We start from the raw sequence: 15,103 nt of genomic DNA on the forward strand, positions 1-15,103 counted from the left end.
CTCTGTGGCACCCCCCTCCCCCCCGCCGCCCTGCCCAGCTCCATCCTGCCTGGCAAATGTGAAGATGCTGTTGCCTCCCTTAAATCCCCAAAGGGCCCTCTGACGTCTTTTCTGTGGGGCTTACCAGTGACACGGACATTTCCGTCCTCCCAGAGGTGGTCCTGGGATGATGGAACCTGTTTGCCCCCGTCCCAGCCTCTCTCCCACAGGGAGGGGTCCCTCCCAGCCCTTCGGCCCTCCCGCCTCCCCCAGGCTAGAGAAGGTGCGAGGTGGTCTCAGCCTGGAACCTGACACAGCAGTGGAGGCAGGCCAGGTGCCCCCACACAGAGCCGCCAGGTCCTGGCATTTTGGCCCCCCAGCCCCAGCCGGCACCCAGTCTTGACCAGGCAGGGGCAGTGGATGGGTGGGGATGGGCTGTGACACCCCTCAACTCCAAGCTCCGAGGCCCAGGGACAGAGCAGGACAGGACAGAGGCCCAGGACAGGGACCGCGGCAGGGCCGGGGGCCGGCAGTGAAAGCTGGGGGGGGGGGGTTCAGCTCGGCCCAACCCTGGGCACTCAGCCCTCACTGCGCCCCAAGCTGGGAAGGTGACATCACTGCCTTCTATGGGGAGGGTCCAGCCCCCACACAGCCAAACCCACCCACGGGATTGCGCAGGAAAGGCCCCTTGGCCCGCCACCAGCCCTTCTGGAGAGCGCCCCCCCCCATAGCCCCGCGGCCCCCAGGGCGTGAGGTGGCCACGTCCTCCTCAGGCAGGGCCCCAGCTGGGCTCCCTCCATCTTTCTCAGAGGCCCTCCTGGCAGGGGAGGTGGCCGGACCCCCACCCTGCAGTACGGCCTGGGGGCCCTGGACTCTGATGCTCTGAAAGGTGTGGGTGGGAGCCCGGGGTGGGGGGGTCAGATGCCAGAACACGGGCCCCCCTTGGGCCCCCACATACTTGAATGTACAAGCATATTTATTGCTCACACGTGTTTGCCCTGTTGTCAGTGGGTCCTTTCCAACCCAAGAGGTACATGGTTTTTTGTTTTTCCCAAAAAAATAAAGTCTGCCAAGTGAATGCTGTCGCCTCAGGGTTAGTGCTAAGGGTGCGGGGACGCTGGTCCTTTGGGAGGCCCCAGGTGGCCGACCTTACCTGGGGAAGCAAGCCCACGGCGGGGTGACCAGCCAGTGGCGGCCAGCCACTTGGTGACAGGTTGACCCCGCCGTCCTCTGCTCTGGGAGGGGCCGTCTCGGTCCTAAGTGGACCACGTCACACGAAGCGCAGGCACCTTTCCAGTCCTGAGTCCCCACCGATGGAGGGCTGCGGCTCACCCGCCCAGGACCTGCTGGGGCCACGGAGCAAGGGAGGTGTGGGGCGCCCGGGACCCCAGGCACCGCCGGCAGATGCGTGCCGGGCCGCGGTCTGTGGGGGTGCAACCGAGGAGCTGGCTTGGGGGTGACACCCCCACCCAACGGCTGTCATAAGGCGCTGTGTCCCCAGGTGGAGAGATGCTGGGTTCGGGAGAGGCCTCGCTCACCAAACTCCCAGTGACCCGCTCGGCATGGGGCTCCCCCGTGACCACAGGAGGCCTGACAGCGGGGGCAGGAGTGGGGGGTCAGGAGACCCTTGAGGGCGAGGGGGCACCGGGAAAGCAAAAGCTGGTCGGAGCTGCAGGGTGCCATCAGGATCTGCACCTGCAGGGGCCCCGGGGAGCTGTCACTAGAGCCCCCTGAACCAGTAGTTCTGGTGCTCCGGGAACCCCGGTGCCCTGACCAGGCTCTGCGGTCCAATAGCATGGGGTGCCATGCTGTCTCTCAGTGGCTCACATGCTAAAGGCTCCAAGGGCTGTGGTTTCCACAGGAAGCGACAGTGCAGGAAGCTTGAGTGGCTCTGGGAGTGGGGGCCGCCCCTGGTTGGCTGGTACCTGGCCATGGGGTGCACTCAGGGGCGAGTCTTTTCCCATCTCCAGGCACTAACCCTGGGAGGGGCAGTGCCCCCAGGGTCGGCAGGGCCCAGCCATCAAGCCTTAGAATACAGGAGGTGGAACGTATGGTCTATACCTATCTCCAGACCACAGATCTCAGTTTCCCCATCTGTGAAGGGAGGGACTGGCCTAGGCCGCCCTCCTGTGCCCGGCTCTGCACTGTCAGTCCGGCAGGCTCCCTGCCCGCCAACCCCCCTCCCGCCCCTGAACTTTGGTCTCAACCCTCTGGGGACAGTGAGCGGCTAGGCCCAGGCCCAGCCCTGCCTCCTGTGCCCGCGTCGGGGAGCAGCCCCCCTCCCCTGCCCGGGGGCTGGCTGAGCACCCAGGCCGGCAGTCTCCACAAACGGCACAGGAGGCACTGAGGGGGAATAATAGACGGTTGTCTGCCAGGGGAAAGACAGGGGGTAATCGAGTCAAAGCACAAAGTGTCAACGCCCCGCAGAACAATGACAAAGCTCCGGGCGCTGATGGGGGCGCAGAGTCAGGAGCCCGGATCCTGCCAGGATCTGTGAGACTGCGGCTGGTGATTAGTGGTGAAGGTCACGCTTCTGGAAATAAACACGCTTCGATCCCGAACGTGGGGCACACGGCCCCCCCGCCCGTCAGACAGCAGCCGACACTCCCACCCCCTCGCCCCCACGGCCACCCGGCTCAGCTGTGGCCACAGCGGGCGGCCTGATTTGCTGACTTCGTTTGGCCGGCAGCCAAGGGTCAGGGCTGAGGTCGGCGCTGGCTCCCGAGCGCTGTCCAGGTGTCGGGGGACGGCAGGTAGCACGGGAGGAAGGAAGGTCTGGAGAGCCGCCCTGTGTCTGGCCAGAGGGACAGGACCCACGGGGGGTGGGCGGGGTGCTGACCCTCCCCAGGAAGACCAGTGGCTGATCAGCCATCCCTTCTAGGCCTCCCCCAGACCCAGCAAGGCCGGAGCCGCGAGTCTGAGCCACCCCAGGCCTGTCCCAAATCTTGTCTTCCTGTCCTTTCACCTGACAGGGCATCACCGTTAGCGTCTTCATCTTCTGCTGGGAAGGCAGAGGTTCGGAGGGGCAAAGGGACCTGCCCAGGGCCACCCGGCCACGGCCCGGAGGGGCTCAGGCTCCCCATCCGGCCGCTTCCCACACGGACGCAGCTGGAAGCCGAGTCCTCTGTGCAGGGGGACAGGGGAGGGCCAGGGTCTTGCTGCTGCAGAAGGCCCTGGCCAGCAGCACCTGGCGGGGCTCCTGGGAGTCGTTTCGGACTCCGGAACCAGGGACAACAAGAAGGCCCCAGGGCCCATCGTGTCCGAGTGATGTTTGTTTATTGACAGAAAACAGGCAGGTCCGGAAGGGCCCAGGGCTGAAGCATCTTCTTGAAGGCAGAGGCAGGGTCAGCTAGGTTCCGTCTTGCCAGGGTGAGTGGGATCCTGGTCCTCACTCGCTTCTGAAGCAGAGGTGGATTTGGGGTTCCCTGCAGCCTCTAAAACCAGCTCTAGGGCCCCATCGCCAGCCACTCGGCACACCTTCTCCCCTTTGGCCGCCAGGATTTCTTCGATATTCCTGAGAGACGAGGAGGCACCGTGACACTCCAGCCCAGAGTCCATCCCGTACCTTGGTCCTTCAGGGGAACCCCAAGGCCGGGCTCGAGCCAGGAATGTGGGTCCCCACACTGGTGTGCCATCAAGGGCCCTGCGTGCTGACCTGAGGGACCTCCAGAGCCCCCAGAGGAAGGTGCTGTTACCATCCCGTTGTTCACAAGTAGGACAGACACTCGCTCAGAAGCCGAACTGAAGTGCCCGGGGCCCCCGGCCAGGAGGATCCTGACCACTGCCCCCCACTGCTCTCCACAGGAGGGGTCCACACCGCCTCACACACGCCCCAGGTCTGGTGTGACCGACCAGCCAGCACTGGCAGAAGAGGAGCTAGGACCCTGCTGGGGAGCGGGCACTGCACAAAACTTTGCAGGGGAAGGAAGGAGCCACAGAATGAAAGGGAGTCACGGCTGCAAGAATCGCCTAGTCTGACCCCTCACTTTAGCGGGGGCCCAGAGCCCTGACACGTAACTGGGTCTTGCAGACCCCAAAGGCCACACCGGTGAGGGCAGAGGTCAGGCAGTGAAGCAGGACCAAAGCGGGCTGGTCTAGGGTGGAAAAGTTTAGCAAAGAAAAACACGTCTCTCCTGGGGACTTATGCCGAAGTTCCTTGTTCACCTGAAACTGAAACTTAACGGCTCCTCCTGCATTGACAAGGCTGGGGAAGTGGACTGGAAAGGCGCCCCAGGGAAAGGTGGGGCGGGGCTCCTGACCCACCAGGCCAGCCCTGGAACACAGGCCTCTGTCCCCCCACCCCTGTCCAGGCAGCCTCACCTCTTCCCATCCAGGTCTGAGAACCAGCCCAGGTTGTCGGCGATGATGTGGTGATTCTGGCAGCCGGGGCAGGTCACGATGACCACGCCCTGGTGATAGGCCAGCTTGGAGATGCGCTTGGAGGACCGAGTCCCACAGACCTGGGGGAGACCCGCAGCCCAGGTGAGTCCGAGTACTTGGCCCCGCCCCTCAAGGAAGACCCCGCCCCCTCTGAGGATGAACTCCATCCCTGGGCAGGGCCTGCCCTCTCCGGAAGGGCCGGCCCTTTCTGAGACAGCCCACCCCGATCCCGGAAAGGCCCCGCCCCTGGGAGATAACTCCACCCCTCCGCGCAGGCCCACCCCTCTCCTGGAAAGGCCCGCCCCCGAATGTAGCCTCACCTCTCTCCAGGAAAGAACCCGCCCCCCCCCCCGATAGCCCTGCCCCTTCATGCTGTCGTGCCGCGGGCACAGGGCACCTCTATCCCGCCGCGCCAGGCAGCCCCAGATGCAGACCCAGCCTTGCACCCGTTGCGCGCTCACCTTGCAAGTGTAGACAAGCTGGTAGTGCGCGGACCCGGGCCCCGGAGCCGAGCTCAAGCGCCGCCAGCCCCAGACCCCGGCCCGCCTTCTCCCCGCGGCCCCTGGGCCTGCCCCGCGTCCCCACAGCCACCTCAGGCCGGGCCCCCGGGGCCGCGTGCGGCTTAGCAGCGGCCCAACGCGGCCCAGCGCGGCCCGCAGCATCCCGCCCTCCGACCTCGGTCTCCCGCCTTGCCCCGCCTTGCCCCGCCTCGCTGAGGCCACGCAGCCGCCATCTTGGAAGCGGGCACGCGACGGACGCGGCCCTTTCCGGCTTCCGTCTGCCGACGGGCAGGCTGTGCTCTACTGCCCCCTGGAGGCGGGAGGTGCACGCGCGGCTGGGAGGTACACGCGGGAGCGAAGCCACCAGAGGCGGCGGTGCTGGGACGGCAGTCCTTTATTTATGAAACTGCATTTCTGACACTGCTGCACGCATCTGCGTCGCACAGACAGAGCACGCCTGTGCAAATCACGGTGCGTGGGCGCCGGCGTGCCTGCGCCCCTCGGGCTCGGCGCCCCGTCCTCCTCGCATGCCGGGCTGGCTAGGAGCCCTCCGTGTCGGTGTTGTCGCTGCCCGTGGTGTTCTCCCAGTCCGCCTCCCCCTGCCTCGAGCCGTGCTGCAGCTTTCTGAGGGCGCGCTTCCTGCAGGGGCGAGCGGGTGTCAGCAAGGCCGCAGCGCCCCTCCTCGGCCGGCTCTCCCGAAGCCCGCCTGGGGCCGCCAACCGCCCGCGCGGCGCACCTGCGGTAGTTCTCGAAGCTCTCCTTGAGGCGCCGCCGCTCCTTCTCCGGGGGCTCGCCGCCGCTCAGGCCGGCGTTCTGGGGGAGGAGAGCGGCTCAGGCTCCCAGGGGACCCCCCCCCCCGCCCCTGGGACACAGAGCCAGCCTGGCGCGGGCTCCAAGCCGGCGTCCCTTCTACGACAGCGCGCGGGGCCGCCTGCTCCCACCCAGAGCCGCACAGGAGACTGGCTTTCCGCGGCTGCCACGCCCTGGCCCGACCAGGCTGCTTCGTCCGGGAAGGGAGGACTAGGCTTCCTGTTTCCAACAGCGCACCCCAAGACCGCACTGGGCAGAGACCCTTGCAACCACCCCCAGGCATCCAGGTTGAACAGTCACCCTCCCTGGGCTCCGTCACACGGAAGCCCGTGTCGGGGGCATCCTAGGGCTGCAGGGACCCCTGCCCCCCCCCCCAGGAAGCCTTACGTTGGGGATCAGTGGAAGCGGTTCCTCCTGCAGAGCCTCAGGGGGCTGCTGTGGGCTGTCCCTGTTGGCGGGGCCACCTGGAATGGAGAGTTAGGCCTGTGGGTCCTAACCAGCAGCTGGGACCACGCTTAGCATAGTCAACACCTGGCCACCTGCCCACCCCCGCTGCTTCTGGGTCAGTCCTGCATCATCTCCTGGGTCCTCACTCGGACCCCTAGAGGTCTCCCATTGTGTAGATGAGGGGACTGGGGCTCAGAGATGTCACGCCCCACTCCTGACTCCCTCTAGGCAGGCAGAGGCTGCTGGAAGCCCACCAAACAGTGCCCCAGCATCCAACCCCTCTCCTCCAGGTTGGGGCCGGGTACTGCACCAGTTGGGAACAGAACGTTCCAGGCTGCCAGTTCCCCTCAGAATTTGTCAGGGCCTGCACGGGCCCAGGGCTCAGGACTCTCGAACAGAAGGTGCTCTGATGGGCTGGCTCCCCTAACTGGCCGTGATGGGAGACTGGACATCCAGTCTCAGCAACATCACAGGGGAAGAGGCCAGAGCCTGTGAAGGCCAGGCCTCTGACCCTGAAGCCCATCCTGACTCTTTCGAGGGGCCATGCCACCCCTGGGTTGGGGCTCCCAGACCTCCCCCTAACACTCAGTGTCTGCTGGGTCCTGACCGCCTGCCCCCATGTTGGGACTGGCTCCGTGGCCTGTAGCTCAGGTCTCCGGGCAGCAGCAGGCTTCCCAGCTCCCTCACTTCTGCAGTGGCTGCTCCTCTTTCGCCTTCTTTGGAGGCCGGTGGCGAGGCCCGAGGCTGAGGACGTCTGTCTGGCCTCCCGCACCACCCCTGAGGCGGCCCCTCCCCACCTCCCCTCTGACAGCCACGTTCAGAGAGAACCCCTTGAGCCCTCCTCACTCCTCCAGGCCGTCTCCCTGCTGCCCCTGTGCCTGGCCCTGAGATGGCCCACCTTCCCCGCTGTTTGCATCTCCTACACTGGACTTGTCCTGCCCCCTACCCAGGAAGACGCCGGGGGAGAGCAGAAGGCCACACTCTGCTTTCCGGACCCAGAGTGGTCTCCAATGGAGGGACGCGCTCTCAACATTGGAGATGGGGCATGGGCCCTGCACACGGGCTCTTGTCTGCTCGTTGGGGAGCCTGGAGGATTTCTCGTGCCTCTGAGCCTCAATGTCCCCAACCGTAAGGTCAGGTTGTGAAGATCAGTGGATGGGGCCGTGCGCGCCCAGGGTCAGGGCTGGTGCCAAGTCAGGGCGACGAGTAGGCCTTGGCCAGACTCGTCTGTGAGAGGCCGCTCCCCTCCTCACCTTTGTCTGACAGCCGGGTGGCCTCCAGGTCCGGGGGTAGCGAGAGCTTCCAGGGAGAGACAGGCATCCAGTTAGGTGGCCACCCTCCCGAGACCCACCTCCCCTGCCCACCTCCCCTGCCGTGCCGCTCTTTGGCAACTGGGCAGGAAGGCCCCTCTGCCCTCCTAACGCCTGGGAGAAGAGCGGCTGGCCCAGCTCCCACAGGGGACCGTGGTCTGGCAGAGGCTGTGGCCCAGAGCCTACCCTGAGGTTCACACTCACGTCCTGGGAGTTCCTGGGTGAGCTGTCCTCCAGGTCAGAGCTCTGTGGTCACAGAGGAGGAGGCCATCAGCAGGACGTGGGGAAACGCAGTCACCCCCAGACATGGGGAAGCGTGGGGCACGGTGAGGGGCCCCAGGCCAGCCGCTGTGCTCCAGGGAGGTCCTCCTCTCCAGGCCACGACTGGCTCGGGCCCCTGCCCAGAACATCTCTCCCTCCCCCTCGTGCCACCCAGAATGGCCTGTCAGAACCTGAGCTGTGCCACACCCTGTACCCCACCAGGAGGAGGGCCCTTTGCAGAGGACGGAGGGGGCTCGGCAAGGCCGGGGATGCACCCCGATCGCCGGCAGAGCAGTATCCGGGCCAGGGCCAGGGCCAGGGCCGTCCGGCGGCCCTTCCTGTGGGCCTGGGGTCTCTGGAGACACACTTGCCCCTGAGGGCCACTGCCCGCTGTCCTACGGTGGCTGCAGCTCTGCCCAGCGGGCGCTACGCAGGTCCCCAGCCCCCAGGAGACCCACCAGGACGAGCGTCTCCAGCTGCTGCCGCTTGAGCCTGCCCTCCAGGGCCAGCCGCTGGCCCTCGCACTGGAACAGCTGTAGCTGCAACTCGTCGGCCTTCTCGGCCAGCTCGCGGACCTGCTTTCGCAGTGCGTCCTTCTCCTGCAGGCTCCGAGAGTGCTGTGTGTGCAGCTCCTCCCGCGTGGCGATGGCCTGCGGGGATGGCAGGGGGCAGGCGCGGGGATGGCGAGGCCGGGTGCCTGGAGGCCCCGGTCCAGCCCCCGCCTCTCGGCCGGCCTAGGGTGGCGCTTGAGGGCTGGCTGGCGCAGGTAATAGGGGCTCATGAAGGGAAGCGGAGGGCTCAGAAAAGGTGAAGCTGAAACCTGCAGCCTCCGTCTCAGAGCAGTCCCTGCCGACCCCCGTGCCCCGAGACTCCTCCCCGTGCGCGCATCCAGCACACGCTTCCGCCCCTTGCACGGCTTTCACTGGGTTGGCGTGGCTTGATGTCCGGAACGTGGGTGTTAGCGGCTGTGTTAACGTGCTGTACCGCGCCCGTCCCTCCGGGGGGACGTGCCGCACGTACAAACGCGGGACAGCCGGACCGCGCCTGAGGACACAGCTCTGACCCACCCGCAGCAGCAGCCAGCAGCCTGCCCGACGCCCACGGTGACCAGCCCGGCGCGGGGGCGGGCCCTACGGGAGTCACAACCGGTCTTCTGTCCGTACCAACAATCCAGGAAGCTAAACCACGTCCCCTGGAACGGTCGGCCCCCAACAGCCAGGACTTGATGGATCACCGAGAACTGCCATTTCTGTGCCTGCTTCCCACTTAGGACCAACCCGAGACAACCCTACCCACTCCCCTCGGCTGCCTGGCCCTAGTGTCCCTGGCTGACGGCCTGCCTCTGGTGGCTACGAGCTGTCCCCTCCTGAGCCCTGCTCCAGCAGTCCCCGCTGTGAGCTGGGCTGCCCCGCTTCCCACTGTGTCCAGCACCGGGGCACTGAGCTCTCTCCGCGTTACCGTCCTCCCTGTGGGAAACGTCTTCAGACGTGTAACTGCACAGTTAGGGGCTCCCAATAGAGGTGGCCGGTTACCCTCCAGAATGTCACCGGGGCACTGAGTGTAACTGATTAGAAAAGACCCAGGTGACGTGATGGGAAGGTGGTGGGAAGCAGTGAGTGGACGCAGCCCCAGACGGACTTGCGCAGCTCCTGTTCCCAGGAGCGCGGCCAGCCAAGGTGTCCACGGTTTTTTAATTTAAAAAACTATTTGCCAATTACAATAGTTTGCGTTTTTGTTAACACAAAAACGAAACTATATGCACACCAAACAAAATCTGAAAGTACAACCCGCTGTGGGGTATGGGGTTCCCGGCAACAGGCGGGGGTGGCGGTGGGGGAAGGGGGTCACCTCGCTATCATTCACGTCTCTCAACGAGCACGTATTGGTTTTGTTATTTAAAAGCACTCTGATATCGGGGTGCCTGGGGGGGCTCAGTCGGTTAAGCATCCAACTCTTGATTTTGGCTCAGGTCGTGATCTCACAGTTCGTGGGTTCAAGCCCCACATGGGGCTCTGTGCTGACAGCGTGGAGCCTGCTTGGGACACTCTCTCTCTCTCTCTCTCTCTCTCTCTCTCTCTCCCTGTCTGTCCCTCCCCCACTCGTGCTCTCTCAAAATAAGTAACTAAACTTAATAAAAAGGAAGAAAAGGCACTCTGACAACTGCCCTCCCCTAAAACCCCCTGCCCTGGAGGCCACACGACCCGGAGCGACCCTTGCCGCGCCCTCGCCCGCAGGCGTCCTGGCAGGTGGGAGACGGCACCTACTTGGTCCCTCTCGGAGGCGACCTCTTCCATCTGCTGCAGGACGGCCGCGATGCGGTCCTTGTACATCTCGCAGTCCTTCCGTAGGGCCAGACACTGCAGCTCGAACACCTCCTTCTCCTCCACGCACTACGGGAGCCAGCCGCTAGCCCCCACCGCCCGCGCCCGCCCCCGCCGCCGCCCCTGCCCGTCCCCTGGTCAAGCCCAGCTGGGTCCCTGCAGGCCCTCAGCTTCCAGACTGGCCTGGGGCAGAGGAGGCCAGGCCCCCGCGCCTCCGTCCCAGGGAAGGAGTGAGGTAGGGGGGCTGTGCAGCTGAGTGCACACGGGGCAGCCCCCCAAGCTCACCCAGCCGGCCCCAGCTGTGTACCCGGGCGCGCAGAGCCTCGCCCTGTCGCAGATCCTTGCGCAGGGACAGGATGGTGTTGGCTTTCTCCTGGTGCTCCCGCAGCGCCTGCCTCCAGTCCGCCTCCAGCACCTGGATGTACGGGCTGCTCTTGTCCGGCGTTCCTTCCTGCGGGCGGCGAAGGGGAGAGAGCGGCAGGGAAGCGGCCGGGCTTCAGGGGGGCCCTACTCTCCGCACCGCACCGGCGTCCTGCCAGGCGCCCCCCACCCGGGGCCCCCAGCTCCTGCTTGCACCCCCCACCCGCAAGGGGCCCCCAGTCCCGCGCATGCCACCCCCACCGGGGGCCCCCTAGTCCCGCGTATGTCTCACCCACACCGGCAGGGGGGCCCCCAGTCCCGCGCCTGCCCCGCCCACACCCGCGCATTGGCCTCCAGTCCCGCGCCTGCCCCGCCCACGCCCGCGCATTGGCCTCCAGTCCCGCGCCTGGCCCTCCCGCACCCGCGCATTGGCCTCCAGTCCCGCGCCTGCCCCGCCCACACCCGCGCTTTGGCCTCCAGTCCCGCGCCTGCCCCGCCCACACCTGCGCGGCGGCCTCCAGCTCCTGCACGCGCGCCTGCAGCAAGGCCTTCTCCTGCTGCAGCTCCCACAGCAGCTCCTGGCTGGGCCGCTGCTCCATGGCGTGGCGGAGCTTCAGCGTGTGTCTGCGCTCCACCCTGCAGTCGTCCTCCGCCTTCATGAGGCTGTGCTTGAGCCGCTCAATCTAAGGGAGACCCTGTCAGCCCTCCGGCCGCACCGTGCCCGGCACCCCCCCCCCCCCGCCCCGCTGCTCCGCAGCCGCGGGGAGCCCAGGCACCTCCAGCTGCAGGTCGCGGGTCCGCATGAGCGCGGCGCCCTTCTCCTCGCTCTGGCGGGCCAGGCGCATGGCCAGCTCGTAGTTCTCGTCCTTGCAGCGCTTGAGCTCGCGGCTGCCCGCCTCCAGCTCCTCCTTGAGCCGCTGCACGCGCTCCTGGTGCTTGCGCAGCAGGCTGTCCTTCACCCGCAGCTCCTTGATGAGGTCGTCCTTGGAGCTCAGCAGCTGCGTCAGGTCCTGAGCCTTCCTCTGCAGCTTCAGCACCTCGCTCATCAGCAGCTGCGTCAGGCCCGACTCCCCGGATGCGTCTGCGGACGGCCGCATCAGAGGGCCCGCCTGGTCCCCCGCCGCACCGCCTCCTGGCCCCTGGGCTTGAGGACCAGCCCCCCCCCCACCGGCCCCCTCCGGGGACGCACACCACCCCAAGGCGCTGGTGTTCCCCGTGGAGGAAGCAGGCTGAGATCCTGACTCTCCCCCAGGCAGGCAGGCGCTGGGCTCCGGCAGGGTCAGCACGGGTCTGTCTTTCCTCCACCAGAGTGAGAAGCAGCGGCACAGAGCCCCGATGCCGGCACTCCCGTGTGCCCCTCAACGCTTCCTTCTGTCCCCAGTTCATCCCTCGGGAGACGAGCCATCGGGCCTGTCGGCGAGGGCCCCAGGCCTCACCGATAATCATGGAGAAGACACGGGTGGGCTCCTTGCCGGTGACCTTCTTGTACAGCTGCGGGTAGTAGAGCTCCAGGCTCTCGAGGAAGGCCACGTAGCCCTTGTGGCCGGTCCGCTGCAGGATGTCCAGGAGCACGCCTGAAAGCACGTGCCCTGGGCGCTGAGCTGCCGTGGGCCGGGTCCCATCGGGGCCCGTCTGCCGCCCACCCGGCCGGCTCGCCCGCAAGTGCCACAGCCCCCCCGCAGACGGCCGTGGGTACGTGGGTGGGGGGGTTTAGCGGGGGAGGGGCGCGCTCCCGGCTGAGGCAGCACTGACCCACTTTCCGCTTGCGGATGACCAGGTTGGGGTCACTGAGCACCTGCTCCTCGTCATCGGGGTTCAGCACCTTGCACTGCCGCAGGTAGGGCGTGATGCGTGAGGGGTCGATGACGGAGATGAGCTTCACGCGGAAGCTCTCCAGGGCGCTCCAACACTCGTCCTCGTTCTCGTAGTCCGACATGGTGGTGGCTCGGCTGCGCTCTGGACGGCTGTCTGGAGGGCGTGTCCGGGATGCTAGCTCACCCAGGGCGGTGCTCCCGGCCTCCCCTGGGCCCGGCTGCCACCCCCCCCCCGCCCCTCCCCCTGGCTCCTGGGCTTTCTGTCCACAGTGTGCTGACGATCGTGGGGGGAGATGTGGAGGTGCTCTGGGGGCTGGTGGTGGCCCACAACCCCCATGCCTGGCTCTGGCCTCTGTGACCCCCGCCCACGGGCAGGGCCTCTCCGGCAGGTGTGGGGAGGGAGGCGCCGGGGCCAGGCCGTGCTGTGCGGGACTTCCTCCTTCCCAGACGTGGCGCCCGCTCAGGCCTAGCCCCACCGCCTCCTCTCCTTCCGGTGGCCGGCTGGTGATGCAACAGCGGGCACGGGAAGGGTGAGTGTGGACCGCCCACGGGAGAGGGGCCAGCCCAAGGCCACTCTGGCACGCTCTGCAGGCTCCCAGGTCCCGGGCACCTGCCACCTGTGGGCTCCTCGCTCTGAGGCGGAGGCCCGCTCCTGGCCATGCCTGACAAGGGGGCCATCCACATTGGGACCGTCCACCGCTGCTCCCTTCCGTTGGCAGGCGGGAACCACTCCCTTTGGGCCTGGGCCACACCAGGGGCGGCCGTGTGGTCGTGCTCTCCTCTGGGTGGTGGGTTCAGAGAGGCCCTGACCTGCCGCCAGGCAGCCCTCAGCCAGTGTGGGAATCCCGCCCCCAGACGCAGGTGGCAACAGGCAGGGTCTTTGGAGGAGCTTCTCTGATTTCCCGCGGCCCTCAGTCACCCCATCCAGCCAGCAACAGACGTTGGCGACTCGGGATGGCCCTTGTGACATTGAGCTCTCCCTGCCTTTCCTGCCTAAAATCCACGGGTGCCGCACCTGGCCCCCTGCTGCGAGCCCCCCTGTGATGAGCAAACAGGTTCCGGGCGGCTCTGAAGGGGGACAGGGCACTTGGTGCCCTTCTGGGGTCCTTGTCCCAGGACCCTGCTCCCTGCCCCAGGAACCCTGAGCAGAGCCGGGCATCTTCCCAGCCTCCTTCAGAAAGGGGGGCAGACCCACCTACCTCAGGGTCCTTGAGGGGCACCCGTGCAGTGGGACGCTGGCCAGCCCGGGCCACCCTGATCCGACAGACAGGAGGAGGTGCCGTCGGCAGCCCGGGAGGAAAGCCGCGCACTTCCTGCTGGTGCTGGTTAGCTCCACGGAGCCCGAGCAGGTCCTCCCCGAGGGAGCCGGTCTCTGGGGCTGCCTTCTGATTCGCCCGCCTGGCAGGGCCCGGGAGGCGGGGCGCAGGGAAGTGGAAGTCCCGCTGGGGCCTGAGGCCCAACCCTGGCACCACTAAACCCAAGCGTGGGCAAGGGCCCTCTCGAGGCTGGAGGAGGCCGGTTCGCCAGCTGGGCTGATCTGGCCTGGATGCAAGCTTCCAGAGGCTTCTCCAGAAGGGGCCGGCTGGAAACCAGCGTGGGCGGCTGGCCAGGTGCAGGTGGAGACCCGAGGGCACTGGGTCCGACTCCTGGGATCTCAGCTGGGTGCTGGGCCAGCACGCGCCTTGGTCACCGGAGGGCTGAAGCATAGTGTCCAAAGAGGGGACCTTGCCTGCCCCACACGGACGCCAGCCCGCGCTATAGCTAGTCCCCTCCTGGGTGTCCCCACTCCACAACTTCTGCCACGACACGTGGCACTGTGACGGCAGGCTTCCGGGACCCCGAGGCCATGCCCCATGACCCCACAAGCCGGTGTCAGAAGGGGTGTTGACCAGCCAGCAGAGCCCGGGCCGGTGGCCAGGGCCACCGGCCCTCCGTGGCCTCCACCCCTCAGCTGTGCCGGGAACCCCCAGGTCAACGCCTCACCGGTGCAGCCGTACTGGTTGAACCGAGATGCCGGCTGCCGGGTTGAGGCAACAGCTAAGGACAGGTGGGACGGGCAAGGCAGGTCCTGACCAGCGCTCCCGCCCCACCTCCTCCAGGCAGCTGCCTCTTGCCCGACCGGCTCCCTGCCTGTCCTGTCTCGAGCCTCAGGGGTCCAGGCACAAGTCAACGCTGCTGAGCGGGGTGCGGGTGGGGCACCGAGGCAGCTGGCCTCTCCTTGCAGGTCTCTGGGAGGCTTCCAGAGCAGCCAGCCCTGGGTCCCGGGGGAATGGGTCCCGTTCCCCTACTTTGTAACACGAGGCTGAGGACGGCGTTTCCTGTACGGCGGGGGTTTGTGAGAATTAAGTAATAAAAATATCACGTTCTCTGTATCCGAGTTAAGTTAGACGTCAGTAACAAAAAGCTAACTGGAAAATCCCTAAGTATGTGAAAATTGAGTAAGAAACCTCTAGATAGTCCACAGGTCAAAGAAGTCCCAAGGAGAAGTAGACATCAGCTGAGACAGTACTGGGCACAAACCAAAAACTGAAAGCAGCCACACAGAGCCCCGCGGGGGGACAGCCGCCCGCAGGGCACCAGGGACGCCCCGGGGGGAGGTGTGCATGCGGACGACATGGGACACAACGTGTAAGGGGAACAGAGCCCCCGGAGAAGCCGAGTGTCCTTCAGAGATGGGGACGGTGCCGGGGCCTAGACTCCTGCCAGGAAGCGGCCACCTGGGAGGAAGGTGGCGCTGGGCCGGGGCGCTGCGTGACCTGCGGGCAGCCAGGCTGCCGCTGCTCCTGGGCACCCACCTGGCGGAGAAGCAGGTCCACATCAGGACCTGTGGCGGCACCAGGGCCAGCAGCTGCCTGGGAGCTCGTGGCAGGCCCCTTGCCTGATGGGCACAATCGCATCTCATGGAAATGGCAGTCCCCACC

At 66.5% G+C, this 15,103-nt stretch overlaps 2 protein-coding genes across 3 annotated transcripts; both read right to left on the reverse strand.

Annotated features, from left to right (window-relative positions):
* Positions 1-3,238: 3,238 nt before the first annotated feature.
* DNLZ (DNL-type zinc finger) lies at positions 3,239-5,102 on the reverse strand. The gene is made up of 3 exons (XM_023243022.2): positions 4,821-5,102; positions 4,300-4,439; positions 3,239-3,493 (listed from the first exon to the last, which is right to left on the reverse strand). Exons 1-3 carry the CDS (start codon positions 5,019-5,021, stop codon positions 3,325-3,327), a joined length of 510 nt encoding a protein of 169 aa, XP_023098790.1. The 5' UTR covers positions 5,022-5,102; the 3' UTR covers positions 3,239-3,324.
* Positions 5,103-5,235: 133 nt separating this feature from the next.
* Positions 5,236-15,098, reverse strand: CARD9 (caspase recruitment domain family member 9). 2 transcript variants are annotated; one of them, XM_023243015.2, is made up of 13 exons: positions 13,382-15,098; positions 12,121-12,336; positions 11,805-11,942; positions 11,145-11,449; positions 10,872-11,051; positions 10,316-10,459; positions 9,952-10,077; positions 8,146-8,337; positions 7,613-7,672; positions 7,370-7,415; positions 6,057-6,133; positions 5,596-5,672; positions 5,236-5,498 (listed from the first exon to the last, which is right to left on the reverse strand). In XM_023243015.2, exons 2-13 carry the CDS (start codon positions 12,302-12,304, stop codon positions 5,399-5,401), a joined length of 1,629 nt encoding a protein of 542 aa, XP_023098783.1. In that variant the 5' UTR covers positions 12,305-12,336; positions 13,382-15,098; the 3' UTR covers positions 5,236-5,398. The 2 variants fall into 2 exon arrangements, with proteins under 2 accessions (XP_023098783.1, XP_044899200.1); XM_045043265.1 differs by having other exon boundaries at positions 7,631-7,672; positions 13,382-15,097.
* Between the last annotated feature and the right edge of the window lie 5 nt (positions 15,099-15,103).

This window comes from Felis catus, chromosome D4, assembly GCF_018350175.1.
Source record: "Felis catus isolate Fca126 chromosome D4, F.catus_Fca126_mat1.0, whole genome shotgun sequence".
Taxonomy (NCBI): Eukaryota; Metazoa; Chordata; class Mammalia; order Carnivora; family Felidae; genus Felis; species Felis catus.

Excerpts from the sequence above, each read along its gene's own strand:
- DNLZ (XM_023243022.2), bottom strand. The coding sequence starts at position 5,021 with ATGCTGCGGGCCGCGCTGGGCCGCGTTGGGCCGCTGCTAAGCCGCACG. Across the intron at positions 4,440-4,820 it reads AGCTTGTCTACACTTGCAAG|GTCTGTGGGACTCGGTCCTC; the intron begins GTGAGCGCGCAA and ends GGTCTCCCCCAG. Across the intron at positions 3,494-4,299 it reads TCAGACCTGGATGGGAAGAG|GAATATCGAAGAAATCCTGG; the intron begins GTGAGGCTGCCT and ends CTCGTCTCTCAG.
- CARD9 (XM_023243015.2), bottom strand. The coding sequence starts at position 12,304 with ATGTCGGACTACGAGAACGAGGACGAGTGTTGGAGCGCCCTGGAGAGC. Across the intron at positions 6,134-7,369 it reads CACCCGGCTGTCAGACAAAG|GTGGCCCCGCCAACAGGGAC; the intron begins GTGAGGAGGGGA and ends TCTCCATTCCAG. Across the intron at positions 5,499-5,595 it reads AGCTTCGAGAACTACCGCAG|GAAGCGCGCCCTCAGAAAGC; the intron begins GTGCGCCGCGCG and ends TCGCCCCTGCAG.